Source organism: Pteronotus mesoamericanus, unplaced genomic scaffold (genome assembly GCF_021234165.1).
Source record: "Pteronotus mesoamericanus isolate MK-2021 breed Mesoamerican mustached bat unplaced genomic scaffold, CSHL_Meso_final contig_78, whole genome shotgun sequence".
Taxonomy (NCBI): Eukaryota; Metazoa; Chordata; class Mammalia; order Chiroptera; family Mormoopidae; genus Pteronotus; species Pteronotus mesoamericanus.
The window spans coordinates 27,728,259-27,754,203 of NW_026555258.1; the positions used below are offsets into that span (position 1 = coordinate 27,728,259).

The 25,945-nt window shown below is 51.1% G+C and overlaps 1 protein-coding gene across 1 annotated transcript in view; it reads left to right on the forward strand.

Annotated features, from left to right (window-relative positions):
- The first annotated feature begins 2,173 nt into the window (after nucleotides 1-2,173).
- Nucleotides 2,174-25,945, forward strand: part of ANKS6 (ankyrin repeat and sterile alpha motif domain containing 6) — a 44,514-nt gene continuing 20,742 nt past the window's right edge. The window contains exons 1-10 of the mRNA XM_054584949.1: nucleotides 2,174-2,535; nucleotides 9,735-10,237; nucleotides 14,004-14,048; nucleotides 14,731-14,935; nucleotides 15,958-16,064; nucleotides 17,785-17,933; nucleotides 19,223-19,421; nucleotides 20,171-20,220; nucleotides 23,498-23,701; nucleotides 24,798-24,951. Coding sequence (XP_054440924.1) covers nucleotides 2,174-2,535; nucleotides 9,735-10,237; nucleotides 14,004-14,048; nucleotides 14,731-14,935; nucleotides 15,958-16,064; nucleotides 17,785-17,933; nucleotides 19,223-19,421; nucleotides 20,171-20,220; nucleotides 23,498-23,701; nucleotides 24,798-24,951 — 1,978 coding nt within the window. The remainder of the gene's footprint in view (nucleotides 2,536-9,734; nucleotides 10,238-14,003; nucleotides 14,049-14,730; nucleotides 14,936-15,957; nucleotides 16,065-17,784; nucleotides 17,934-19,222; nucleotides 19,422-20,170; nucleotides 20,221-23,497; nucleotides 23,702-24,797; nucleotides 24,952-25,945) is intronic.

Below are 25,945 nucleotides of genomic sequence, written 5' to 3' on the forward strand. Positions count from 1 at the left end.
GCTCCCTACTGTTACCAGCCTTGGAGTATGGCACCAACCCTTGTGGCTCTTGGTAAACCTGGCCCACGCTTCTGGAATTAATCCTTCAGTAAATGTTCCTCATTTCCTCAGCCAAGTGTGCCATCTGTCTCCTGCTGGGACCTTGACTGCTACAAACATTGTTCAGTGCAGGATTTTTTTATAATAGCAAAAAACTGGAAACAAGCTAATGGTGCATATCATTAAAATGATTAAATCACGGTATAACTGCTTAATGGTGTTACATGCAACCATTAAAAAGGATGTAGTAGATCTATATTCATTTACATGGAAAGATGCTTAAACTATTTGGAAAATAGTTAAATGGAGAAAAAAAACCCCCACAAGAGTCAGAACAGCATGCATAGTATAAACCCATTCATTACACCTTCAAAAGCAAGTCATCTTCACCTCTGTTGTGGCAAATGGATCCAAATCTGGAACTGAGTGATAGCGTATCACCACCAACACTGGGCCTAAGTGATTTGCTCTGTCCCTGTAACTCACATTCTCCAACACTCCCCCTGGCTCCCCATTACTCACCAAATAAATCCCACTGTCTTTATCCTGGCACTGAAGCATTTTGCAATGAGTCTCATGTACTTTTGAGGATTTTTCTTATCTGTACGCTTGCCTAGACCTTTTCTTCCAGCCCTCCTGGCCCAGGTCCTAGGGCATTACCGTCGTCTTTGATCTGCCAACACATGACTCTTACTGCTTCCTCACACCATCAAGTTTTGTTCTGTATGATAACATATGCGATTTAGTCATTCATGTTCTGAGCACCTACTGTATGCCTGGCCTTTTGCTAGGCTTTGGGGCCACAGCTCACAATCTATGGAACCCAATCACCCCCTATCGGAACATTAACGTTATCAGGATGAGCAGATGGCATCAGCAATTTGCAGGCAGGGCTGCTCTTGTTAGAATATTTCTCCTTCCCTCCGCCTGGATTGCACTCTCCCCAAATGTCAACATGGCTCAACTTCTCAGTTCCTTCAGATCTCTGTGCAAATGTCACATTCTCAGTGACCCTTTCTCTACCCGCCCTATTATAAAATAGCATCCCATCCTCTGTCCTATTGACTTGGATTTGTTATGTTCTATTTATTGTTTGAATAGCACTCATCACCCATACCCTTTCCTTACTTGTTCGTGTATTTACAGCCTCCCTCCACTGTCAGGGCCAGGAAGGAAGGGAGTTTACTGTGTTCCTGACAGCTTTTCCAGCACCTAGAGCAGTACCTGGCATGTAATAGGTACTCAATTAATATTTGTTGAGAATAGAAAGAGCTTTGGCCTAAACATCTGAGGACCTGGATTTCTAGTCACAGCTCTTCCACAGGAGAGTCATGTGGTCTTTAGCAAGGTACAACCTCTTGAAATCTCTGCCATCTCCCCTGTAAATTGGGGGTGAACATCTGATGCCTGATAGGACTGCTATGATGATCTTACAGCATACAGAACCAGGTTGTACAGGGTCTCAGACTTTAGCATGCATCAGAATTACCTAGGGGGCTTGTTAAAACACCAGCGGGGGCTCCACACTCAGCTTTTAGTTCAGGAGGTCTGGGGTGAAGCAGAAAATTTGCATTCGTAAAATGTCCCCCATGTTGCTGATTCTAGAGACAGTGATTAAGAGAAAGGTCCAGAAAGCACTTGTAGCCCTACCTACCCGGCCCAGCTAAGGACTGGCACTAAGTGTCCGCAGGATACTCTGGGGGAACATAGGAGCCCCATCTGTTCTCTAATTTAGTCAACAACTATTTTGGAAGCGCCTCTGGCCCAGGCCAGGGCGGCGCTCGACTCAGACCGGGCCCAGAGGTCCAGCGCTCGTAGCGTCCGGAAGGCTGGACAGCCACTCCGACCTCCGCACAGGGCAGGAAGTCTCCAGAGCCGCGGGGAGGGCCGCGAGCGGGCGCCGAGAAGGCGAAGGTGGACCTGCGAGCCAAGGCCTCGGACGCTGCTCACAGCTTCCCGGAACCGGCGATCTACCCTCGAAGGCGGTGGAGACGCGACCTCGCCCCCGACGCGCGTGTCCCGCACACAGTAGGCGCGCAGGCGGGCGGAAGGGGGCGCCAGCGCGCGGTATCCGGGGGCGGAGCCCGAGCAGCCGGCGGGGCAGAAGGGCGCGGGCGGCGGGCCGCGGGCCGCGATGGGCGAAGGCGGGCTGCCCCCGGCCTTCCAGCTGCTGCTGCGCGCCTGCGACCAAGGCGACACGGAGACGGCGCGGCGGCTGCTGGAGCCGGGGGCGGCGGAACCAGCGGAGCGCGGCGCGGAGCCCGAGGCAGGCGCGGAGCCAGCGGGGGCCGAGGCGGTCGGGCCCGGGGCGGCGGCGGCGGTGGCGGCCGCCGGAGCACCGGTGCCCGTGGACTGCTCAGACGAGGCAGGCAACACGGCGCTGCAGTTCGCCGCGGCCGGGGGCCACGAGCCGCTGGTGCGATTCCTGCTGCGCCGCGGCGCCTCGGTCAACAGCCGCAACCACTACGGCTGGAGCGCTCTCATGCAGGCGGCCAGGTGAGGGGTCGGGGGACGCGGGGGGTGGTGTCCAGCGGTCCCCGGGGTCAGGCGGCCAAACCTGCCCGCGGACCCCGTGCAGACGCCCCGGGAGGTAAAGAGTCAAGGACTCCTTCGAGAGAGTTGGAATGGTAAACTTTGAGCAGCTTTGGGATGCGACTCTGAGAAGTGGAAGCTGGAAACATTGGCCTTTCGAAACAGCATCTTTACACTGAGAGTGGAATCTTAGAAACTCAGTCTTAGATTTCATTCATTCCTTCTTGCAACAAGGGTTTCCTAAGAACCTACCTACCTACTCACCCTAGCTTGGTGATGGGAGTACTGCGGGATCAGTTAAAGTCCCCAGTGGGAGCAGCTTTCATGCCAGTAGGTAGGCCAGACAAGGGAACAGGCTTGACAGGGAAAGTTCAAGGAGCTCTGGGAGTAGCAGACCCGGTCTGGAGAAGTAGGGGAAGGTTTCTGATAGGAATAATGCATATATTCAAGTGGAGACCTGAGGATGGCTAAGAATTAAACGAGATGGAAAAGGTGAGAGGTGCGACGCGGGTGATAGGAGACTCAGGCAAAGGTTGGAAGCAAAAGTGAACATAAAGTGATGGCAGGAGTGTCAGAAAAATGTTCTGGCTGGGACGGGCTTGGGGTAGCGGGAGAGTAGAAATCAGACACCAGGCAGCCAAGCTGAGAAAGGTTAGCTATCCTAAGGGTACTGGGGAGTTATGGAAGGTTTTAGGCAGAGTGAGTGACAGAATCAGATTGTTTTGGAAAGTCACTTTCACAGCAGTGAGGATGCATTGGAGGAGTGGGTTAGCATCCTCGAGGCTGGTTAGGAAGAAATGTCATTGGTCGAGGAAGAGGGTGTCCTGGAGCAGAGCAGAGACAGCTGCGGGAAAGCAAACAGATAAGTTTGAGACGTACTCAGGAAGCAGGATGAACAGGACTTGAAAGCCTGGTGTACAGTGAAATCTCTTACTCCTGCCAGCCATCTACTTAGGTCCCACCATCCCACAGTTTCTTGCAGAAGTTTCCCAAGAAGGGAATGTAGGTCACTTGTCATTTTGACCTGTATTGTCACGTTGCTTCCCATATAGGTGTATTAGTTTCCTAGGGCTGCCGTAACAACTTCCCACAAAGTCAGCAGCTTCTGTCCTCACCTCTTGTGACTCTGACTCTTCTGTCCCCTCTCTCCCCTTTAAAGGACCCTTGTGATTCCATTGGGCCCACCTAGATAATCTAGGATGCTCCCCGTCTCGAGATCAGCTGATTAGCAACCTTAATGGTCAGTAATTCTGTGTGCAACCCTGATTTCCCCTTTGCCATGAAACCTGACATAGGTTTGGGGATTGGGATGTGAACATCTTTGGGAGCCTATTCTGCCCGCCTCAGCACTTGCACCGGTTTGCCCTCCCAGCAACAGTGTATGTGAGTGCTTGTTTTTCTACAGCCCTGGCAGCAGTATGTTAGCAAACTTTTGGATTTGGTGCATGAAAAATCAATCTTAGTGTAGCTGTGATTTGCATTTGTTAAATTGAGTGGAGTAAAGCATCTTTCCATATGTATGAGCCATTTATTTTTTCTCAAAGACATTGAAAACAACATTCTTTTCTATAATGCTGAAGCTATTTCTTTGAGTTATTTTCCAAGCGTTACACAGTTGTTCGAATTGCTGCAAAATTTTTATTCTACATTATTTTCAAAAGTATCATTTTCAACTGCTGTGTAATAGTCTGTTGATGGGACAGTACTGTGATTTGCTTAACCGTTCCGCAGCCCCTGGGCACTTATTTCAATCAATCTACAAACACACTTTGGGAATACGTCCCAGGCAGGGAATGCGTGCCTGTTCGCATGGGCAATTCAGTGTGTTATGCTCTTACCTGCGTGTTGGGACCCTTCATCTTAGGCACCCGATTTCTTCCCCGGAGCAGTCTGGGATGACCGCAAAGCCTTTGGGCCTGTCCGTCTTGCTTCTGCCTTCCCTGTCTCTCTTGGTGCCTTCTACTCTTCCAGGCTTGGAAGTACCAGGTGAATCCTAAGCCTTGGTACCTGTTGGTGCTGTGGCCAAGGCTGCTCATCTGTGTCTGCCATGCCCTCTCTCGAGTCCACACCCTCGCCCTCCCCTCTGCCCTAGTCCAGGGCACACCTCAGTAGTGGCCTTCTACTGCTCTCCCTTCCTCCATCCATCTGCTCCGGAGCTTCCAGGGCTTTCTGAAGTGAATGTTTGGCTGTGCCTCTGCCCTAGTAAGAGCCCACAGCATCATGGCATTTGAGACTCTCAATTCAGACCCCTCCCCAAATTCTCTCTTCTGCTTTCCCCTGGCTTCCTAAACAGCTCGGTTTAGGTTCTAAACTAAACTTCATAAACTAAACCTAAAATCAGGCCAAGATGATTTCATCCAGGGAAACACTCTTTCTGTGTTTCTGTGTGTGTGTGTGTGTGTGTGTGTGTGTGTGTGTGTGTTGGGGGGGGTGCGGTTAACATTTATTGAGCATTTATTTTGTGCCAAGAATATTTTCTTTACTTTACAGATGAGAACCTGAGTTTACAGATTTGCTCATGAGCACGCAGCTAGTCAGCAGCTTTGGGAAATCTGACTACAGAGCTCTCACCGTACCACATCCAGGGAACCCCTTCAGCACTCAATGATGTCCCCCTCTTCCTCCCAGTGTAGCTTCTTCTGGGAAGCCTGCCTTGATATCCCTCCTGTTATCTGGTCTCTCAGCATCAGGAGGGCCCCCGCAGTAGTGCCCACCGCCCCATGTTATAGCTGGTCCCCTTCCTCAGTGGCACCCAAACCTGCCACACATCAGAGTCACCGGGATGCTTTTCTGAATCAGATTCCTGAGTTCCCTTTCTGGGGATTGTGATTCAGAAGACCTGGTTGAGGGGGCAGGGACGACAGGGACTCTGTGTGAGCAGAAGCTTCCTAGCGATTCTGTCACAGGGTAGGTTGGGGAGCCTCGTCTCTGAACTCCCACCCGGTACAGAGGGGCCCTTAGTGAGCCCTTGGGTGCCTTGCTGAGCAAAGTTTGTGACTGTAGCTTGTCTCAAAGACCCCTGATCACCAGCTTTTGCTATAAACCAAGTTTTCTGCAGGATGGTCAGTCATCTGCTTAATCTCATCTAATTAATTTCTATTAATCTTAATGGAGCAGGAGACTCAGAAGAATTAACCTAAACTCTGTTAATTAATAATTTAACATTTTTAGAGACCTTCTTCTCTACAACATGACACTATTTGCTGGGAGTGGTGGTACAAGTGTCCTGATTTTGTCACTTGCAAATCAAGAGGCTTTGTATTACATTCTTTATTCCTTCATTTACCTTACTGGTACTGCTTTGGGAGTGGTAGATATGACAGACTCTTATTCACCCCTGTGAGAATACGGTAGAATATGATAGTCCTGTGAGAGGATTAGAACTGACCTCGACAGGGCCTGGGTCCTTTAAATGTACTGTTGCTCAGTTGGTGATACGGACCGTCTGTACTCAGTTATCACCTCTGTCCACATTGGCTTGTGCTCTTGCTTTCTGCCATCTACTCTGTATGCCAAGGAACAATATGTATGGGAGACTTTCTAAAGGATATTCGGTCTGTCTGTCCCTCAGATCAGGACGGGCAGATGCACGGCCATACACCGTGTGTTCCGGTCTGTGCTCTCCCTGAATCTCGCTACTCCTCCGAGTGCCTTGAGACAGTGCTCCCGGCAGCCGCCCCTTTCGGTGGAAGAGAGCACCTGTTTACCCTCCCAGCTCTCCGTCTTCCACAGCCCATCTTCGGATGAGGCCAGGCTGTCAGAGGCTCTGTGCTTGGGCTGCCGTTTGGTGTCTTGTGGATGCTTTGGTATCAGAATTGGTTACATTCATGTTTTTTCCCTATTCTTAAAATTATAAACTTTATTAAGGGTTACATTGTGTTAGGAACTGTGCTCAGTGCTTTAAATGAATTAACTCATTCAATCCACACAAAACTTTAGGAAGTAGATTCTACTATCGTCCCCACTTCACAGATGAGGAATTGAGGCTCAGAGAAGTTAAGAAACTTGCCCAAGACAACACAGCTAGTAAGTGGCAGGGTCAGGCGCACACGCCCAGGCTGGTGTTCCCAGCCTCTGCTCCCAGCCGTGAGTCCTATAACTGACCATTTTCCCCCTGGTGCTGGCCACAGGAAGCTGCTCACCACATTTACCCGATGCTAACAAGACGGGTTGGCCTCTTTCCCTTCCTTCTGCTGCCCTTCGTTTCTCCTCCTGCCAGTGTGGCCGACCCGGACTCTCGGCCTAGTGCTTCGGGTGGTGGGCGTGTGTGCCAGATCTTTAAACACAGGTGTTAATTGCAGAAATTAATTGATAATCATAGCATCTGTTTAGAAAGCCCCAGCTTCCCTACCTTCAGTAATTACCTACTAGAAACTGAGCATCCACAACATTATCTCACCCTTTGTTGGATCCTTTTATACTTTCAGCCTAATTGAATGACCTCTTGGGCTGCCCATGAGTTCAGAAAGCATTCCAAATGCCAACATTTCTACAGAAACCCAGCCCTCTTCTTCCTCTCTGAACATGTGTTACACCAGAAGAGCAGGTTTGGGATTTTAGGGCCTAAGCCCAAGGTTTGACTCTGTCACTTTCACGTTTATGGATGATTGCCTTCCCTTCTAATCTTGATTTTCTCATCTGTGAAATGGGCCATTTATCACAGGACTTATGAAGACCCAATGAGATAAAAATGTGATAGTACCTTGTAATCTGCTGGTAGGAATTATACTAGATTTTATCTCATGCTTGATAAATAAACAGTATAACCTTTTCAGTTCTCTACTCCAGGGGAGGGTATGCCAGTGTCTGTGACCGTGCGCTCCGCAGTTATGCCGGTCATTCGGTCCTTCACTCATTTACCTGACAGAATTCACCGAGCTCTGAGCTCTGTGCACGATGGGTCGGCCACCCAGTCCTGTCTTTAGAGAGTGTAATATTGGGGTGGCCAAAAAGTCCATTTAGTTTTTCCCATAAAATGAAAGACACATTTTTCATTTTCACCAACAGCTTTATTGATTTGGATGTTTTGAGTATGTCGGCTATCTCCCGCTATTGGCTTCTAGTGGGTGGAGGCCAGCGGTGCTGCCAAACATCTTCCAATGCATAAGACAGCCCCACAGCAAAGAATTCTTTGGCCAAAATGTCAATAGTACCAAGTAACTTCACAAACCACTTTGACACATTCGATCAGTCATAGCACCTTCTCCATACACTGCATAAATCTTTTTTTTTTTTTTGCATTCCAGTTGCATTTTTACCTTTCTTGAAAAATAAAGCATAACACACCAAAAATGTTGCACATTTTCTTCCATTTTTAATATTAAAATGGCTGGACAAAAATTCACCAAGTTTGATAAGTTTTTTTTTTTTTTTTAATGCACGCTGATAGGACAGCTGTCACAATACAGTCTAACAAAATTGTTTCTAATGAAGTTAAAGACAACTAAGCATTACTAGAACCATCATCCTAAATGCAAAAAATTAAACGAACTTTCTGGCCAGCCCAATAAATAATTGGTGAGCACCGATGAGCACAGCTGGGCGCCCTGTGGGAGGAGGCAGGAGATGAGGTCGACAAGTCGGCAGGCCTTTGGGCAGCAGGAAGTGGCCGTCGGCTTTGGGGTTTGGGAGTATCATGGTAGATTTTGGGACTGCCATGGAGGATGGGCCGGAAGGAACAACACAGGAAGCAGGGAGACAGGTTGGGGTTGCCGCCTTCGGCCTTCGCGTTTATTCCGGCCTGACTTGCCCCCCTCTCTGCTCTGAGAAGAGGCGGACCGGCCCAGTTCCCCTGTAGCTGGAGGAGCCAGCTCACCCAGCTCTCCCTCCGTGGGCAGCGCTCTGTAGGCTGAGGTGACCTGGTGCCGTTAAGGTTCACGTCCCAGAAGGTATTTGGAAGCTCAGACCAGAGTTCAGCTTTGGCTGTGCCTCCACACTGAGGAAGCAGGCCCTGGGTTTAGTTGAGCCACCAAACCCACTGTCGGAAAGTAGGAGTGCACAGCACGAGATTCAGAAAGCTGCTGCCTTGCAGAGGCAGACGTGACGCAGGCCTTATGGTCTTGTAAAAGCTGGCAAAGCTGGTCCCTCTCTTCTTGTCATTCTTTCCTTCTTAGCCCAGGCCTCTTCCAGCTCTGAGCCCAGAAGGAGTGTGCCGACCAAAAGCGCTGGGAAACAGAACTTTTTCGCCCTCTGGCGGCAAAAGAAGGGAGGGACTTTGCCAGGAGAAGCATCTGTTTTCCTCTTCCTGGTGTCATAGAGAGTTGGTGGGCACTTGTTTGTCTCCCCAGTGTCCCAGCAGGGCCTTCCTTGCTCAAGCTTCACTGAGGGGGGTCTGGCCCAAGGCCCAGATATAAGCCTCTGACAGTGGACATTCCTGCCAGCAGGTGGCAGCAGGCCTTTAGCGAGACTTTAGAGCCGATTTCGCCTGACCACAGCCTCGCCAGGCCTCTTGGCATGGGGTCCAGTGCCTCTCATCTAGAAGGACTTTTTCTGTGTGTGCATTTGGGGAGGAGACGGGTAGACGTGAGTCATACGTGGGGCCCCGCCCATGGTAAGATGAACGTAGGCAGCAAGAGACATTACCAGGCTACAAAGCAGAATAAAATGACCTTTCCAAGATGTGGGAGGCGGTGTGGTGCAGCGGAAAGCGGGAGGGCAGCAGGATTCAGACAGACCTGGGGTCTGACCCCAACACAGCTCCTCGCCAGCCAGGCAACTTTGGCATGTTGCAGAATGTAAAATGACAATGATAACAGCTAACATGTATGTATGCGGCACTTCCTTTGGCCAAGCACTGTGCTAGGTGATTTAATACTTACATACTTATTCTATATTGAGATATGTTAACTCAATCCTTAACATTCCCTTGAGGTCAATACAATCATATCCCATTTCACAGATGAGGAAATGAAGGCACGAAGAAGTTGAAGTTCTTTCTCCAGGTCATGCAGTTAGTGGGTGGCAGAACTGGATTCAAACTTAGGCAGAGCAGTTGCTCCCCTTTGTGGGGCGCGTGAACAGGGGTAGCACCAGAAGTGCCTGGCACCAGAAGGCGGCCTTTTGTTATAAGTAGCTCTATGACTTAATGACAGATGAACATTAAGTAAGTGTTTCCTTATCAGTGCTCCATGTTTAGTGTAACCGATTCTCTCTCTTCCTGGCAGATTTGGGCACGTGAGCGTGGCACACCTGCTTTTGGACCATGGGGCTGATGTCAATGCACAGAACCGGCTGGGGGCCAGTGTGCTCACCGTGGCTTCTCGGGGCGGCCACCTGGGAGTGGCGAAGCTGCTCCTGGAAGCGGGTGCCATCGTGGACCATCACAGCCCCTCAGGCGAGCAGCCGGGGGCGGCGGACAGCCGGGATGAGCTGCTGGACATCACAGCCCTGATGGCTGCCATCCAGCACGGGCACGAGGCTGTGGTGCGCCTGCTGCTGGAGTGGGGCGCCGACCCCAACCACGCGGCACGAACTGTGGGCTGGAGTCCGCTCATGCTGGCAGCGCTCACTGGGAGGCTTGGCGTGGCCCAGCAGCTGGTCGAGAAGGGGGCCAGCCCCGACCACCTCAGCGTGCTGGAGAAGACTGCCTTCGAGGTCGCGCTTGACCGCAAGCACAGGGACCTTGCAGATTACCTGGACCCGCTGACCACCGTCAGGCCCAAGACAGGTCAGGCTGCTTCTCCTCACCCCTGCCCCCCACCATGGCTTCACAGAGGACCCCGAATTGTGTTTCAGTGGTTCAGGCTGAGGATTGCCGCAGGGCATGCAGAAATCAGCATCCCGCCTGCAGAGCAGTGGCACGTAGGATGTGATTTGTGTACAGTTCAGTTGGGAGTGTCTGTTATAGGAAACGTTTCTGGCCCACCCTCCAGAGAGAGATTAGGTAGCTGTGGGAAGAGCCTGAAACCTGCATAGCAAAGTCCCGCCTTCCTAACCAGGTGATTCTGATGCAGGCCGTTCTGGGATCCTTTAATGGGGTCAGCACACTTTTTCTGGTAAAGGTCCAGATGATAAATATTTTAGACCTTGCGGGCCATACGGTCCCTGTCAGTCTTTCCACTCATTTCTCCTTAGGGTGGAAGCAGCCATTGTGATATGTAAATGAGTGGGTATGACTATGATCCAATAAAACTAATCACCGAAACAGGCAGCAGGTCAGGTTTGGCCCATGGACTGTAGTTTGCCAACCCTGCTCTAGAACAATGCGCTGAACCTCATCTGTGATCACTCCCTAGAGACGAGGTCACATAGAATTCAGCCCAGTTTTGAAGTTTTTCAGCACCTAGTAAGGTGTCCTGTTTCTTTTTTCTTTTTGCCATCTTTCTGGCATTTTAAGGGCTGTCTAAATAATCTTTAGCCAATCTGCCCCAGGACACATTGCGCTTCAAAACTCGTTCGTCATGTGCGGTGGAACCATGAAATGCAATGTCACGCACAGCCTCAGTGCCCTCTTTCTGTGATGGGTCTGACTTCAGTGACATGCAACTTGAACTATAAAGACGGGCGGCAGCCCTGGCCAGGTGACTCGGGTAGTTGGAGTGTTGTTCTGTACACCAAAATGTTGCGGGTTTGATCCCTGGTCAGGGGTGCATATAGGAGCAACTGAGAAATGTTTCTCTCTCTCTCTCTCTCTCTCTCTCCCCCCCTCTTTTCTCTCTCTAAAATAAACATATCCTCAGGTAAGGTGGGGAAAAAGAATTAAGCTCTTTAAAAAAAAAAAGTTGGCTGGCAGTGTATAAGTGTCTCGGACTAAAAGGTGAAAATCTGAGCATAAGGCCAGTTGAGGGACGTTGGACGGTGACCTGAATTCACCAAGCTCCTGTTCCATTGTCCATGGATGGGGGACAGGAGTAGCTCCGCCTCTCAGGACACCTAGGAGGATTAAGTGAGGTCACCCTGGCGCAGAGGGAGTGCTTGGGAGGTGCTGACAGCTGCCATTGCTCTTGTTACTGTTGTCATATTTGACAGGATCAGGTCACGGCTATGAGTACAGGCTTCCCTGATGAGCAGACCCCAGACTGAGACTAGTTCTTCACTCTGTGGCAGGGTGGCCTTGGGCATGTGCATTGTCTCCTCTGGACTTCAGTATTACCTCTTTCATAAAACCATCGTAATAAATGCACTTACATTGTAAGGTTCTGTGACCAATAGTAAGACAGTGCCTGGAAAATGTGTATCCAGCACCTGGCGCATAGCTAGCACTCAGCCAATGAAGCTATTATAATAGGTTTTTATTGACCATTCATCCATTTAGTTATTCTACGAGTATTTATTGCGTGCCTGCAATGTCCCAGGCCCTTCTGTCAGTACATGGGGTTTGTCAGGGAGCAAATCAGATCCAGTCCCTGCCCTTGAGAACCTTGGCAATAAACAGGAAATAGCCTATTAAATAAAATAAGTTACAGAGCACGGTAGGTGGTGAGTGCCGTCGGGGGCCAGGTAGAGGGCTTGGAGTGGCAGAGTCGGGGCGGTGCAGGCTGGAGGTCAGGTGGCCCTCATCGGGTAGGACATCAGCAAGGGCCAAGGCTGTGTTATGAATAATGAGAGGTTATGAAATAAATAATAATAGCCCTCAGCTCGTTTTGTGAGATGCCAGGAAATTCACCCCACGGGGGATTTAGGGGCCCCGGGGTCTCTCCCTTGAACTGGCTGGAGTAGGCTGCCCTGGAGGCTACAGCTGTCATTGTGACACCCTGTCTACCCCCACAGTGGTCGCTTCTCGGGCTGGGTCCCCAGATCTGCTCTGACAGTGCAAAAACTGGAGCGCGGAGTGAGGAAGGGACCAGCCCAGGGTCACCTGACAGCAGGGCCACAGCTGACCCAGCCTCCTGGGGTCAGGCTAGACTGTCAATGATTCATTGGTACCAAATGGTTGCTTAGCAACCAGCACTAAAGCCAGGTGACACTGCTTCTTTCTGTCAAAGGGTCTTGGCATGAGAGGGTGCCAGCGCATAGCAAATTAGCCTGAAACACAAAGGAACATAACATATTTATTAAAACTAAGATGCAGATTTGTTTCACATTAGTATTTTACAGGCAAAATCAGATGCTTGGTTCTGTGTCTGTACTTCCTTTAACAACCCTGGAATGAAGTAGTTAGTCTTGCTGTGTGGGTGCTGGTGACTAGTAGAGATAACAAAAATGGCTCTTTGAATAGGACCTAACCATGTCTGACACATTTCCCATCTGTTTTCTTGACCCCTGCAGCCACCCTGTAGGCCCCCCCATTCACATGTTACCCCTATTTTAGCCATGAGGAGACCGATTGCTTTAGAAGCGTGCACTCATTCTGATATGCTGACTCTAGAGCCAGAGCTCCGTGTGGGTGCAGCTTCCTCCCAGCTGTCCTGCAGGTTAGCTCAGAGCCTCAGGCTTCTTCCTGCAGCTGCCCAGACCTGGAGCCAGTCAGCAGCAGCAGGGAGTCCTGCCTTTTATCACCAGTGGGGGGACAGTCCCAACAATGTCCGCTTTCTGACGGGAGCAGGGTCTACACTAGTCAAGCTTGGATGAAGGTGTGGATAAGCAGATGAGGGAGGGGCTGGCATTGGGTGGGTGCAGTGAGGCCCAGCTTTGCGGGCAGGGTGGTGGGGGGGTGTCCTGCACCAGCGAACGGCAGGGCTGCTGAGACTAGCGTGAGAACGCCTCAAGGGGCTGTGGCCCGCAGGGAGCTGTGTCTGCAGGTCTAGGGAGCCGATGACTCCCAGAATCATGCAGATTGCTTCTTGTTGGAAAGGAAAGCAAAAAGGTTTATGACCTTCCCTCTGGGCACAGCAGCTTAGCATCTGAGGTTCCTCTACTTTGGTTTTATCTCATGGTCCTCCAATTTGTTTTTAGGAGAAAAGGATCATTGTTTTGTTTCTTTCCTTTTTTTTTTTTATCCTCACCGGAGGTTATGTTTATTGATTTTAGAGAGAGGGGTATGGGGGGTGGGCGGGGGAGAGAGAGAAACATTGCTGTGAGAGTGAAACATCAGTCAGCTGCCTCCCAGGGAGCGAACCTGCAACCTTTTGGTGTATGAGAGGTTGCTTCAACCAGGTGAGCCACCTAGCCAGGTCTCATTGTTTCTTTTTTAAATTTTCATAGGAGTTCAGATGTTTCCAAGACTATGCTTTCCTATCATATCTAAGACAGGATACCCCAAAGTTTGGAATGCCTGAAACTTTATGAGTGTGGGATCAGGAAATAGTCCACTGTTCATTCATGTCATTTTGGCCAAACGACCTCCCAATATCTGTCTCTGAGACATTTTTGGGCACTCTGACAATAACCCTCCCAGAAGGGCTGCTGGATCCGTCTGTTACTTAGGTCTCCAATTAGGTTGCTTTTGAAAAGTTAATAATTTTAAAAGTTAGGCTGTGTTGTTAACGCCCTTGTGACTTTTCTGTTACGTTAAACCTTTTGGTGCTTAACTTTTAAAATCTTTGTTTACCTAGATGAGGAGAAAAGGCGACCTGATATTTTCCATGCATTGAAAATGGGTAAGCTCTTTAGGAAATCTTTTTTGATATTTAAGTATTCAGTGCCATGTTTTCCCAACCTAATATTTGTAGTCCTCTTCAAGGCCCCCCAGAGTATTTGAGGAAAAAAAATGTAAAAAAACAGGCATGTAGTTGTTTCTGGATTCTGTAGTTTCACCCCGGAAGGTTCCCCCCACCCCGGGGCCTGGTAGCCATTACTGTGCTGCACGAACAGGTTCCCCTCAGACAAAGCATGTGGTTAGGTCCTGGCTTTTCCCTGCCTCTGAAATACCTGGCTGCCCACCTACCCACTCCAGTCTCTTTGTGATGAAGGGCTATTTCCTAAAATTTCCTCTTCTGATGTAGACCCCGCCTCCAGGAAACCCTTTCTGATCCTCACCCCCTAGCTTGGCATGGGCTCTCTCTTGCATGGGCATTGCCTTTCCTCTGCTTCCTTCCTCTGTCCTCTTAAGACACCAACACTTCTCTCTTTTAGCAAAGCTCCTTGTGTGGTTTCTCTGTCCCTCCTAGACCGAGGACTTTGGGGTGGGGGCCCCCTCTGACTCATCTTTGGAGCCCCTGCAGTGCCCCGCAGCCCAGCGCAGAAGCAGGCTCAGCAAATGTTCGTTACATGACCCCGCTGGGTACATACGCCTGGGGTGCCAGGCCCACGGATCATTAGGGCTCCTGCTTCTGCTCGCAGGGAACTTCCAGCTGGTCAAAGAGATTGCCGACGAAGACCCCAACCACGTGAACCTGGTCAACGGGGACGGGGCGACGCCGCTGATGCTGGCGGCCGTCATGGGGCAGCTGCCTCTGGTGCAGCTGCTGGTGGAGAGGCGCGCTGACGTGGACAAGCAGGACAGCGTGCACGGCTGGACGGCCCTCATGCAGGCCACCTACCATGGGTCAGTGCCAGCCCCCCCCCACCCCAGCGGCAAGGCTGACGGGATGCTCCGGCTGAGAGAGGGTTCTAGATGGGGCTTTCTGGTCCTGAGACCTACAGAGAAACCTCAGGGCTGTGAAGACATTGAGGCATATTTAAAAAAAAAAAAAAATTGAAGAAGTACAGGCTCGTTCTTTCCTGCGGGAGCCCATCTATGTCCAGATTTTGCCTGACCTCGTCACGGTGGCCATAAAAAACCAGGCAGCAGAAACGTTTTATGCAGAAAGATACATTTCTGCAGGTTGATTTCAGTGGAACAGGGTGATTGGTTCATTTGGCGTTTTCACACTGATGCGCGGTGGCCTCCTGAAGCCGCCCCTATGGAATGAACATGGGCCATTCACACCATTGGGGTCTCAGAGACACCCAGTGATGACACCTGTTCTAACCTCCTCCTTTTGAACAAATTCCAGCAATGACGTGCTTCAGAATCCCTTCTCACCCGTCATCCTATTGCCCTCTGGGAGGCCTGCTCCTTGGCGGGGGTGGGAGGGGGGCGGTTGCCTGACTGAGAGGCAGGGATCTGCACACAGTCTTACAGCTGCTAGTGGTCTGATTCCAAATCAGGGACTCCTTCCTTGCCCTGTTTCAGGTGATGGTAGCATTTTCCTGCATCATCTGCAAGTGGTTTGTTTTCTTCCTTGATGAGCCTCAGACTTTCACCTCCAGCACAGTGCAGGGATCCTGGTCTGGGTGGGGACAGTGGGGCCTGCGTGTAGCCTTGGTGGCCAGAAGGTTTTGGGGCAGAGCCTTCGGCGCCCATCTTATGGAAGGGGCGCTTACTTAGGCTTTGATTTCCATCACATTCACGTCTGACCTACCCTAGGGGCAGGCAGTGAGGCGGGGGAGGTGATTTGCCTCTTTCCACGCCCTCCTTACACACTCAGACGGGGTGCTGTAGTTAATATCATGTCTTGTTGCTCAGGGGCAAAGCCATGCTTTCACTTCTGGTGAGTCTAACCTGGCTCTGTCTTTCCTCCCCAGGAATAAGGAAATTGTCAAATACCTGCTAAACCAAGGGGCTGATGTCACTCTTCGAGCAAAAAACGGGTACACGGCCTTTGACCTAGTGATGCTGCTGAGTGATCCTGGTGGGTTGTTTCAGGAAAAGGGCTCTAACCCTGCATGCCTTTCTCTGGCTGGGAGTCAGATAATCACCTGTGCTTTGAGCACTTGCTTATTCAGGGGGAGGCCAGCCTCAGGCCCCAGGAGCTCACCACGTGGCCTTAGGCAAGTCGCTTCCTGCCCAGCAAGGGCTGGGCCCCTGAGGCCCCTCGCAATACCAGCCTCTGGGAGTCCCAAGGAGGGAAGGCCAGCAAGGCATGCCTCTGCCTTGGAAGTCCACACAAACCCAAGCATGTCATCTGTGCTTCATAGCCAGAAGTTCTGAGCGACTTAGGAGGAAACAAAAAGGTCCTCTGACAAGCAGAATCGGAGATGGAGCCATGGTCCCTCAGCTAAAGTGTGTACTGGAGGCTGTCTGGTCACAGGCACCATGCTGGACGTGCTCCCGTTACTGGTCCCGCCTCTCTTGGTCTCCAGCTGGTCCCTGCTGCTCTCCTTGCCCCACCCCCCAAAATGTGACCAAGGGCTTCTTAGTTAGCCAGCTCGGGGGGCAGGGCCTTTCTTTATATAACCCAGGAGTTTCAGCCCAGAGTGGCAGAGGCTAAGAGGCTCTCCTGACCCATACATAGGCTTTGAGCTCTGAGCCAGATCCCAACCTGCTGGCCATGGGAAAAGGACTTTGACCTCCACAGTCCCAAGCGGGGTTACTCCTGCTGCCGTCTTAGCTACAAGGGTGGCAGGCGGAGTGTCCTTCCTCACCACCAGCATTGCCACCCACCCCCCACCCCCACTCATCACACAGGTGCTTGGTTATGTTTCTCCTATGCCCTCTCCCCGCCGAGTGTGAGGCAAGCAGAGCTTCATATCGTCTTGTGGAGGGGAGGTGACGGAGACCAGGGGAAAGGACTTGACCCCGCTGGAGAGGTGGGGGTCCGCTGCCCAAGTCCTGTGATCTCGCTCCCGTCACCCAGAATCAGTCTCTGCAGCCACAGGCTGGAGGGTGCAGGCTCTCGGACAGACTCGCCTCTCACCGTCTCTCCCTCGCTCCCCGCCTGTTTCCCCACTCCCTTTCCCAATATAACAGTCTGTCCCGAGTGGATTGGTTTTTCTGTAGTAGGCTTTTAAATCAAGTTTTTGCCTGAAATTTTTGAAGAAACGCATACTTATTATTGAATACTCAGAGAAAAAGAAACAGGCACCAAGAGAAAAGCACTGTTAATAGTTGGTAGTAGTTTATTCTCCTTCCTGTTTGCTGCTTTTTAATAATCTACTTGAGTTAATAATAGTTCATAATACTTAACTTTTCTTTCGTACTTACTGTAGGTCAGGGATCCCCTGTGCTCCTTCAGACACCTTTATCAGACACCTTTATGCAGGGGGCAGGAGGTGGGGGGGAGGGGTTGGTACTACAGTCTTCCCTTTTCCACAAGCACAGAGACATTCCTTCATTTACCTGCAGTCACACAGCCAGCAAGTGACAGCGGCAGAATCTGAACCTCTGCCATCTGGCTGCTGAGCCTGCACTTTTTACACACAACACACCCCTGCCTTCCTGTGGGAAGAGAGCCGTTTCTTCTTTCGGGTTAGGTGGGTTCTGTGCTGCTGGCCTTCTTGCCACCTTTTTGGCACCTGGCTCCTGGAACAGCACCGACTCAAGTTCTAAGGCTTTCAGGCGTCGTCTTGGGGCCCCTCCCCATAGCCCAACAGACATCTTTGCAGGTAAAACGCTGCCTTTTGTGCCCATAGACACGGAACTTGTTCGACTGCTGGCATCTGTCTGCATGCAGGTGAATAAAGACAAAGGCCGGCCCAGCCACACCCCACCCCCACCCAGCTCGAAGGTCCGACAGCCCTGGAGTGTCCCAGCGCTGCCCGATGACAAAGGCGGGCTTAAGGTTTGCCTTTTCCTGTCTTAAAGAGCTTCGGAGAGCCAGGTCCGTGGGAGGGGGATGCCTGCCCCTTCCTGGGGACCCCGGGCTGGTTTAGGCTGGGGTGAGGGGTGCGGGCTGGCAGGGGCGGGAAGTGAGACGGGGATGAGGAGTAGGGAATGGCAGGGCCTGGGGAAAACTGGGTGATTGTAACCACTTAGTGCCATCTTGGCTGCTTTGTGATAAAAATGAGGGTCCGTGTTATCAGATTGCCCCCCATCCCCGCCTTTTCTTTTTCTTTCTTTCTTTTTTTTTTCTTTTCTTTTCTTTTCTTTTTTTTTTTTTTTTGCCAGAAGCTAGAAATCCAGATTTGGGTGTGGAAACTCAATTTATAAAATGTAGGGAATATTTTAAATTCCTGCACGATGTAGTACTGAGCTGGTCGAACTGAACAACTCTGCTCCCACCCAGGCCATCTGTCGGCGGCGTCTGCTTTCGCATATAGAACTTCCGCTGATTGTGCCATTCAGGGATCCCCTGTGGTCCGCAGGCCCCCATCAGCTTCTCCCCGGAAACGCCAAAGCCACACTGCAGTGCTTGCTTCTCCCTGCAAACCTAGTATTTTTCTTTGAATTTCTCATCGTCCCCATCTGCTCTGCTTGTTTAAAATCAAATTTATTTCCCGCTCTCCTGTCTGAGGTGCTAGTACCTCTGCAGACCTGTGGGCTTGGCCCTCCTTTCATGCTGGTGGCTCCCTCCAGGCCCCCGATTCTTCCTCACGGTGCTGCTCGCAGAGGTCCCTCTGTCCCTGTCCTCACTGCCATCTCCATAGATCTGGCCCTCATGGCCTTCCTTTGGGCTGTGCCAGTACCCTCCGAGCTGCCACAGGTTTATAAGGACACCTTGAGAGATAGCAACTGTCCTCTTTGTAGGTGGGGAGGCATCAGCTACAGGGGCAGATGGCCAGGCCTTGGTATGGACCGCTCACATCACTGGGACGGGGGAAGAAGTTATGCAGTGATAGATGTTAAGGTGTTTGCGCCGGCCCCTCTCTGGGTCTCCATGTCTCAATCTGTGCAGTGAGGAGATTGATTAGATGAAGGGTGGCAATTAGGGTTCATTGCCACGTCCCTCCTATTGGAAATGGCCCCTAAGTGCAGGGTCAGGAGAATTTAGAGAACCGGGGTTTATTGGGAAAGGGCGCAGCATGTGGCTGAGGGCTCAGGAGAGGGGAGGGGAAGCAAGTGCGAAGTACTGTCCCCGTCCCCAGGCTGGGCGTTCTGGTGCATGACCTCTGCTCCACATTCCCTTGGCAGTCCTGGTGGAACCGAATGTCCAATCGGTTTCGGAAGCTCAAACTGATGCAGACTCTGCCCCGTGGGCTGTCCAGCAACCAGCCGTTGCCTTTCTGTGATGAGCCAGAGCCACCGCTGGACTCCACCATGAGGGCAGTCCCCCAGGACAAGATAAGCCGCTCTGGGCTCCCTGATGTGGCCCCCGCAATGAAAGACAATGGTAAGAAAAAACTGCAGGTGCAGTGGAATTTCCAGTGGCCAGACCCAAATCCCCTGCCCTATGTCCTACCTCCTCGGCCAATGTCGGAGGTGAGATGATGTGGGAACGTGACAGTGGGGCGGGGTGGCTGGTCTGGCAAAGAAGAGACCGAGGCAGGGACACAGATGCTGTCGGCAGGGTAGAACAGGGAAGCGGGTGGCAAGAGTCCCGGGTTCCTGTCCCACACACCCTGCCGAGGGACCTGAGGCCATTGATAGGTGACTTGTCCCACTTATCAAATGTGATGGGTCTCTGGCACTGAAAGTGTTTTGAAACAGGACAAGTTACCTGGCGGGAGAAGGGGTAGTGAGCTCCCCTACACAGGAGGTATTCAAGAGACTGGATGACTTTGCTGGGTGCTGAAGGAGATTCCCTCGCTGATAGGGAAATGGGTTAGATCACGTCCCTTCTGAAAAGCTCCCCACACCCAGACTAGCTCCTTTGGCACCATTGTTGAGACGAACTATTGAGCTGGGTGCCCCACTGTCTGACCCAGCACGGTAGCGGTTTATGGAAAAGCTGAGAACACGCTCTGAGATACATTTGTAATGCTTTCCTTCTATTCAAATATCGAATGCCAATTGTTATTAAATATTTAATCTCCCGGGAGAGTTGGCTTATCAGGATGAAGGCCAACCTGGTCGCTCATCCTCCAGCCATGAACTCGTGGGGTGGGGGGTCATTTCAGGAAACTTCCATTTGTCTCTCAGGTCCTGGGAGCAGCAGAGGAGAAAAGGAAGATGCATTACTGACAACCATGGTGAGTGTGGGGCTTTGCTGAAAGCACTTCAGGTCTCTACCAGTCATTAGCTTATTGATGTACAAGGAGGGATGTGGGCATTTGTCTTTCTGTGTGGTGGTCACAGATGGGGTTGCTATCAAAATATGTAACAATGGGGCCCTGACTGGCGTGGCTCAGTGGGTTGGGCATCGTCCCACAAAGTGAAAGATCACCAGTTCGATTCCCAGTCAGGCCACATGCCTGGGTTGCAGGCTTGGACCCCAGTTGGAATACATACGAGAAGCAACTGATTGATGTTTCTTTTTCACATTGATGTTTCTCTCCTTCTCTTTTACCTTCTCCTCCTCTCTCTAAAAATAAATAAATAAAATCTTTTTTAAAAATGTGTAACAGTGGGTACAGCTCTGGCACTGAGGGGTCAGGGCAGAGGCCAGCCCAAAACCGTGGGTAAGGCTGCGCTGGTGCTTAGTGGGCTGGTGTAAGCCGCGATCTCGCCCTCAGGGAGGCAGTCCAGGGTATTGAAGGGGTCACAGTGGATGGGCAACGTTGGACATTTGGTTATGGAGAGCCAGGGAGAGAGAACTCTAGGATTTTCCAGTCTGAGGAAGGCCTCAGTTTCCTCACCGAGGGATGAATCAGGATAAGTTCAGCTCTAAGTAATAGAAAGTCCCCAAATCGCGACATAATTAAGGGAGCAGTTTATTTTTTCAGGTAAGTGAAGTTCAGGACTTGGTACCTTGTTCCATGGAGTTGGGGACCTAGGTTCCTTTTACTCGTTGGTCTCTTAGGCACGGCTTCTATTATCAAGGTCACCTCTTGGTCCAAGATGGCTTCCAGACCTCTGGGCATTACTGCTTCATTCCACCCAGCAGGAAAGAAGAGGTGGCCATGGGTATATGCCAAGTGTCTTTCAAGAATTTTCCTGGAAACTCACACATTTCTGTTTCCATCACATTTGCCAGAATTTAGTCACATGGCCACATCACACTGCACAGGAGGTTGGGAAATGAAGCCTTTGCTCCAGGTGTTTGTGTGCCCGATTAAATGTCAGGGATGTGTACTGAGGAGGATGTGGAAGATGGCTACTGGGGGACAGCCAGCAGTCTCGGACTTAGGGATGCTGTCTCTCACGGTGGTGGTTTTTAAATAAGATCATCCACAGGAAGATCCTCGCATAGTGCCTGGCGCACAGAGAGCTCTGCTCTCTGCTGTGGGGCCTGGTCTGTGTTCCCTCACCCCTCTGAGTTTCATGTGCCTCTGCTCTGAAATGAGAGCCCCCTGGCTGGGATGGGACCCCAGTCTGGAGGCTGGCCAGGAGAGGGCAGTATTGGAAAGGAGAAGGGAGCGGAGACGCTCCCTGAGAAGGCCTGCGCCGCCTCAGGATGTGCTGGGCAGCGGCGGGTCCGGGGGGTCCTGACCCGGATCGGCCTGCTCCTGCCCACCGTGCGCTAAGTGTAAATTAGTGTCTCTATACACTGACTGTGGGAGCTTGTACCACCTGACATTCGATCATATTAAATAGCAATATGAGGACAGAAAGGCTATTACTGAAATTTTGGAAGGTGCAGTAAAATACGAAGAAGAAAAATAAGATCACCCTTGACTACACATAAAATCCTGATTGACATTACGTGGTATATATTGTTTGAGCATTTTTCCTATCATTTGTAGCATCTGTGAATGTGATATAATGCTCTATATAACAATAGTCCATACATAATACAGCACTTACTAAGTCCCAGCCGCTCTTCACCACACTTCACACACAGTCGCTCGCTTAGCCCGTCTGACAACCATGCAGAGCGGGCAGTGTTATCATCCCCATGGCGTGCTGAGCCCCACTTAACAACAGTTTTCAGGACCATCTTTTCTGCGTCACTGAACACTGTCCACATCTCGTCGAGTGGCTGTGTGACACAACATTCTGTCATGGAGGAGTGCCTGAGTGACAGCAACATCTTTGGACGCGGGGACGGGGGGTTCTAGTTTTTGTTGTTGTTTTAACAGTTCTGATGAGTATGTTTATGCCTCAGTTTCCCCCACTAGCCTGCTTGTTTCCTCAGGATAAATATCTAGGCATTCCTGGGTCAAAGGGTGTGAATGTCATTGCCCTCCAGAAAGTGGGCAACAATTTAGAAACTTAGGCTGAAGGAGTCAAAGTGTCCACCTGTGGTGGGTTTGCAGCTGCGAGTGTCCTTAGCCATTTTCCAGCACAAACTGCTATTTGCTGGATGGAATGGCCGAGGTCCAGAGGGAGCAGCCCTTGCTCACAGACTCAGAAAAGCTCAGAGCAGCCGTGGTGGGATCCCAGGATGCCCACCCTCTGCCGTGGAGCTCTACTGTCTTGCCTCCTGTGCCCTGTAGAGGGCAGCAGTGTGCTCGCCTGCCCCTTGGCAGATGGAAGCCGGCCAGGGAGCCCTGCTGAGTGGGCGTTTGCATCCATCCTTGCGGAGATGCCCAGCTCCGAGGCAGGTTTATCTGTGGGATGCCCTTCCCTGCAAAGTACCATCTGGCACGAAGTTCAGTGTCTTTTCTTAATTAAAGTTAGTGTGGACTCTGAATGCTTTTCCTTGATAGTCCACCAGTCCTCGCTCTGTGGATTTTACACTGACCCCAAACCACATTTTCAAAGTTTAAAATTCAGTGAAGTTAAAAATGTCAGTAGTGGGAGGTGTGGCTGGTGAGTAGGATGGGTGTGGTGGGCTGGAGACGGGAGTGTTTGCTGGGCTCACAGAGAGCCAGCCTGAGCCTCTCGGGCCCCTTGTCCCCTGTCCCTTGCACCCGAAATGCCCAGCTGCAGTCATGAAGTTTCCTTGCAGTTCTGCACATGTGCCCTGCTTCTTCCCAGGTCTGTCCACATTCTGTCCCCACCCCATCCCACCCCTGGCCATGCTCACCGGCCAGCTCGCGTTGGCCGTCAGGCTCAGCTCAGGTGCTGCTCCTCCAAGATGCCCTCTTTACCTGCAGCAGGGAGAGCCTCCCCTGTGCTTTTCCAGCTCCCCTGGCCCGCTTGCTGCACCCCCGACACCTCTTGGCTTCACCTCAGCTCTCCATCCTTTCCCTGTTCTAATCTTGCTGCCGCGGATGGATCCAGGGGAAGCCAGGCGCTGGAGCAGAGCAGATGTGGGTATTGCTCACTTGCTGGGAGGAGAGCTGAGGACACCATGTGTGTTTCTGGCTTGGGGGAAGGGATGGATTGTGCCATTCCCCGCGAAGCAGAAAAAACCTGGAGCCTTTCTCTCAAAGCTGGGAGCCCTCCAGGGCCTTGGTCTAACCCGCAGCGTGTCTTTTTCAGCTTCGGAACGGAGCCCCCTTCACCAGACTCCCGAGTGACAAGCTGAAGGCCGTCATCCCCCCTTTCTTACCCCCTTCCAGCTTTGAGCTGTGGAGCTCCGACCGGTCCCGGACATGTCACAATGGGAAGGCAGACCCCATGAAGACCGTGCTGCCCCAGAGAGCCAGCAGGGGCCACCCCACAGGTAGTGGGGGCACAGACACCGTAAGTCGCCAGCTGACACTCTGATGCATCATTCACCACTCACTGAAACCGTGATGTGTTGTAGCCAGAAGGTCCTCAGACCCACTGGTCCAGAAGGCTTAAAGCTTTTATATTTTTCTTAAATGAGTGATACCTTTTGTCTGATGAAATCCGATAGGGAACGGAATATGTAAACAGATACAGTGTCAGAGTGAGGGGAACGAGAGCAGGAGCCCTCTCTTCTGTGCTGTCTCTGGAACCCTGGAGCTCCAAGGAACACAGTGTGAAGACCCGAGCTGGTTCACCCTTCCCTTTAATAGATGAGGACCCTGGGACCCAGAGAGGGGAAGTAGTTTGCTAAAGATCACCCAGGTGGGGCAGGTCTGAGACCAAAAATCAGGTCCTTGGCTTTTAATCAAGTTCCGCACTACATTATAGCTCAGGTCCACGACTAAGAACAAACAGTAGGAGGTGACTATGTGCACTACTGGTGTTTTCTTGCACCCAGGAGTGTGACTTCTTTGGACAACAGTGGTTGTTGTCGTTGTGGCCCTTCGTATCTTCTATAACATACTGAGGTATCCTTCTTGAGGCAGGAAGTAATCTCCAAATTTATAGACCGGCTACACCCTGGATATAGTAAATGGGCAAACCAAAGACAAGGATTTCGAACCGCCCTGCTGCTGTGTGCTCAGTGGTGTTTAGAGGAGCTCAGTGCCTCTGCCTTTAATGTATAGTGGCTCTGACCCTGTGCTTGCAGCTGCCTTCCTGAGCCATCGCAATATCAAATCTCTGCAGTGATACCAAGATCCTGGCCCCTGGAGATGCTCCGAAGGGGCAGGGCTGGTTTGCATTTGGCCAGCAGTGTGGGAGGCGTTGCGTGATCCTGAAAGCAGGGTGACTCGTGGGAATTGATGCCCCGGAGGCTCAGCCTGAGCTAATGGTCAGGTTGTCAGCATCTGGAAGCGAACTCCCGTCCCTTAAGGGACTCCGAGCAGGCTGAGCATGGGCCAGCAAGGATGTGCCGGGTGGAAGTGGGCACCGGCCGCGGTGGGCCAGCTGAACTCCAAGTCCCTTCCCGCAAACCCTCGCCCTAACACCCACCTTGTTCTTGCAGGCTCCTGTCAGGCCAGTTAAATTTCCATCTCTCTCCAGAAGCCCAGGCTCTCCGGCCAATTCCGGAAACTTCAACCACTCGCCTCATTCCTCAGGTGGCTCCAGTGGGGTAGGGGGCATGAGTAGGCACGGCGGGGAGCTGCATAACCGCTCAGGTGGGTACTCGGGCACGGCCACTGAGGGGAGGCGGGAAGACCCCTTGGCATTGAGGGTGTGACTCCCCGCTGTGCCCACCCTGCAGACAGTCCCAGAAACAGCTGCACATACCTTGTCGTCTTGATGTGGCCAAAGGATTTTTTAGTGAATTCACAATTCCAAATTTCTTCTTTGCACTTTTTGGGGGACAGAAGTGGAGACAGAGGAAGTAAAGTCTATAATGCTTTATTTTCTTGGACAATTTTATAAGATATTAGGAGAAATGCATGGTGTTTTCATGGCGTTTGAAATCCTTCAAGGTAAAACCTCAGGGAGCCTCTCATCCTGCCTTTTCATTGAACAGGTGAGGAAACCGAAGCTCAGAGTAGGCAAGAGATTTACCCAGGGACATATAGCAAGTCGGCGATAATTAGGACCCAAACCAGTTATTTTGACCTCAGAGCACACTTTTATGTTCTTTTCAAGGACATCCAGGATTAACCAAATCCAACTTTGCAGGCAGAATGCCCCTGCTTTATGCTATTACATAAGGAGTGCATGTGTCTTATAGAAAAGTTTTAAGATCAGATAAACCAAAAGATGATAATATAATAATAATAATAATAGGTGTAATCTCATGCACCAGAGATCATAATTAACACTTTGGATGTTTTTGCAAACTACTTTTATGCACATTGTATTATTAAAGTGGAATAATTTATAGAGCTAGTATGTGCCAGGCATAGTGTCAAGCCCTTTAAATGGATTGTCTCCTTCAGTCCCCTGAACAACCTGCAAGGGTATATTCTCCATTTTACAGGTGAGGGCACTAGAGCTCAGGAAAGTTAAATAACTTCATCAGGGTCACACAACTGTGGAGTAGCAGACCCAGGACCTAAACCCAGGCAAGCTGACTTCAGCGTATAGACTGCTTTGCAACCTTTTTCCTCTTTGCACACATCACCCTATTGGGAATGCCTTTTTTACGTCCATACATCTGTATCTACAGCATCG